The sequence below is a fragment of the Ursus arctos genome, chromosome X (genome assembly GCF_023065955.2).
Source record: "Ursus arctos isolate Adak ecotype North America chromosome X, UrsArc2.0, whole genome shotgun sequence".
NCBI classification, from domain to species: Eukaryota; Metazoa; Chordata; class Mammalia; order Carnivora; family Ursidae; genus Ursus; species Ursus arctos.
In genome coordinates this window covers 79,650,726-79,653,197 of record NC_079873.1, presented here as the reverse complement: position 1 = coordinate 79,653,197, position 2,472 = coordinate 79,650,726, and the positions used below count along the sequence as shown (strand labels likewise).

The following is a 2,472-nucleotide window of genomic DNA, read 5'->3' as shown; positions in this document are numbered from 1 at the left end:
GGGTCTTATGATAAAGTCCCCCATCCGGCTCCTTGCACAGCCAAGAGAGCCTGCTTCTCCCTCTGCCTGCTCTGCCTGCTTCTGCTCTCTTTCTTTCTCTTGGACAAATAAATAAATAAAATCTTTTAAGAAAAAGTATATTGATTTTTGAGGGCTTAACATAAAAGGAACAAAACAGATATTAAGATTTTTTAAAATCCACTCTCCTGGACTATTCCTGACACATCTTTTCTACACATTTTAGTGGAGGGGAAATGGACAACATTGGTAGCAGAAAGGACAGTAAGTGGAAGAAGGCATATCATTGGGGCAGAGGAGAGGAAGAGGCAAGTCCCCAGGGAAGAACTGGGAATGGCCAACAGGTCCCTGAGAAGATACTGCCCTTCCCCAGCAGGCAGAGAAAGGCCCAGGAATATGCAAAGAAGGGAGAGCCACAGAGCCCAGGCCGGTGCTGTTAAGAAGAACGCGGCAGCAGAGAGGTGCCAGGCGGGCCAACCGGCTGGGCGCCACCTCGCGGGCAGAAGCCTGCACGGGCTGGGGGCGGGGCCGCTCGCGGTGACGAAAGCCTCACGTGACCCGCCGCCGCTGACTCCCGCGCCCAGCTGTAGCGTCAGACCGGCCCTCGCTCGCTCACTTCTCGCTACCTGCTCCCGGTGGCCCTGAAGACGTGCGCGCCAGAGGCGGCCCCAGAATCGGAGGCGAAGGGGAAGCAGGTAAGGGACCGGGAGGAGGGGGAGCGTTCTCTGGGCTTGCTGTGGGACAGCCCACGCGGCTCGCGGAGCCCTGCTGGGGGTCCGGCTGCCCCGGGGCGAAGCGGCGCGAGGACCGCAGCCCCCACGCCCCACAGCAGCCCGCGTTTGGCCGCTGCAAAAGGTAGGCCGAGGGCTGGACGGCGGTGAGGCGATGACCCTTCGGAAACACCTGCCTAGTGCACGCCGCGTCCTGCCCCCGTCCTTCTTGATGTAGAAAATGGTGGTCAGCGCGGGGGATGGGGCGGCTGGGTGTGGGGGCGAGGCGGCCGTGGGGGGTCCGGGAGGGGCTGGGTAGCGTCGGGTGGGCGCGGAGCGCTCGGCTGCAGCAGCCCCGGCTGCCCCCCACCCCGGCCCTCTGCAGGTGTGCAGGTCTAAGTGTCGCGGCGGCGCACTCTCGGCAAGAATCGGGAGGAGGAGGAGACTGCAAGGATAGGCCCAGGTCGGTGCGGGGCACAGTGGGGCCGGGGGGAACGTGTGGAAAGCCTGAGACCCCAACTTCCCTCTCCCCCCCCCCGCCCCAGCCGGTCCTCCATCTTGGTTCCTGCAGAGGCCTGGGCAGGGATCGGCAGGGAAAATGGTGGGCTTTGGGCGAGGGTGGGGGAGGGGAGAGGAGCGACGGGGATGGGGGAGGGCTCGGACCGGGGGCCCCCTAGAGGGCGTAGGGAGCCTCTCAGGTGGGAAAATGAAATTTTAAAAAGCCTGAGAGATCCAGGGCTCTGAGTCTTGGAATGTGCGTAGTAGGGCCTCTGTCCTCGGTGCTGATCTGTCCACTAAGAATATAATTCTTTCTCTTTTGTCTCTCAGGAGCAATGGCGTCCAAAGAGGAACAAGCAGTAAAAAATCTCAACGTGGACAATGGCAAACAGGAAAATGAAAAAAAGGATGAAAAGGAGCAAGTTGCTAATAAAGGAGAGCCCTTGGCTCTCCCTTTGGAAGCTGGTGAATATTCTGTGCCTAGAGTAAATCGTAGGCGGTTCCGTGTTAGGCAGCCTGTCCTGCAGTATAGGTGGGACATGATTCAGAGGCTTGGAGAACCACAGGCAAGAATGAGAGAAGAGAATATGGAAAGGATGGGGGAGGAGATGAGACAGCTGATGGAAAAGCTGAGGGAAAAGCAATTCAGTTATAGTCTGCGGGCAGTTAGCACTGACCCTCCTCACCATGACCATCATGATGAGTTTTGCCTTATGCCTTGAATCCTGATGTTTAACCTGAAGTTAATAGGAAGACACACCTGCTTCCTAAACTTAATGTTCTCAGTGTACCTTTGTTGTAAACCTTTTGGTGTTATATGTCTCTTGTGGGTCTCCTACAGCCAGCTTCTAATTAAATGTTGTATTTTGACCCAAAATGTAAGATTCTGTCAGCAGGGGAGTTTTACCCTATTGCATGGCAAGATGTTCATTATATATTGTGAAGTTAATAAAGCAGTTTAAAAGACATTCTCTGTATTCTCTTTTATTTCACATCTTCTATATTTTATATATGAGCACACAGTTTACGTATAAAAAGTAAAAAATTAAAGTGTTTATCTCTTTATGGTAGAATTATGAATAATTTTTATTTTTTATTTATATTTTCTCATTTCAGAACTAAATACCTATTACCTAGTGAAAGGGCTTGGCCACCTGATAAAAGCAATATGAGCACTTAACCTAAACAGTAGTGACACAATCTCAGTTTTAGCTTACCTGTGGATCTCCTATTTAGAAGTATAAAC

General features: G+C 53.0%; 1 protein-coding gene across 1 annotated transcript; it reads left to right on the top strand.

Moving 5' to 3' along the window:
* Window positions 1–589: 589 nt before the first annotated feature.
* On the top strand, window positions 590–2,194 carry LOC113248100 (protein BEX1). The gene is made up of 3 exons (XM_026489498.4): window positions 590–713; window positions 1,114–1,191; window positions 1,557–2,194. The coding sequence occupies exon 3, from the start codon at window positions 1,562–1,564 to the stop codon at window positions 1,946–1,948; it is 387 nt and encodes a 128-aa protein (XP_026345283.1). The 5' UTR covers window positions 590–713; window positions 1,114–1,191; window positions 1,557–1,561; the 3' UTR covers window positions 1,949–2,194.
* Window positions 2,195–2,472: the final 278 nt, after the last annotated feature.

Coding starts and splice junctions, on each gene's coding strand:
- LOC113248100 (XM_026489498.4), top strand. CDS start 1,562: ATGGCGTCCAAAGAGGAACAAGCAGTAAAAAATCTCAACGTGGACAAT.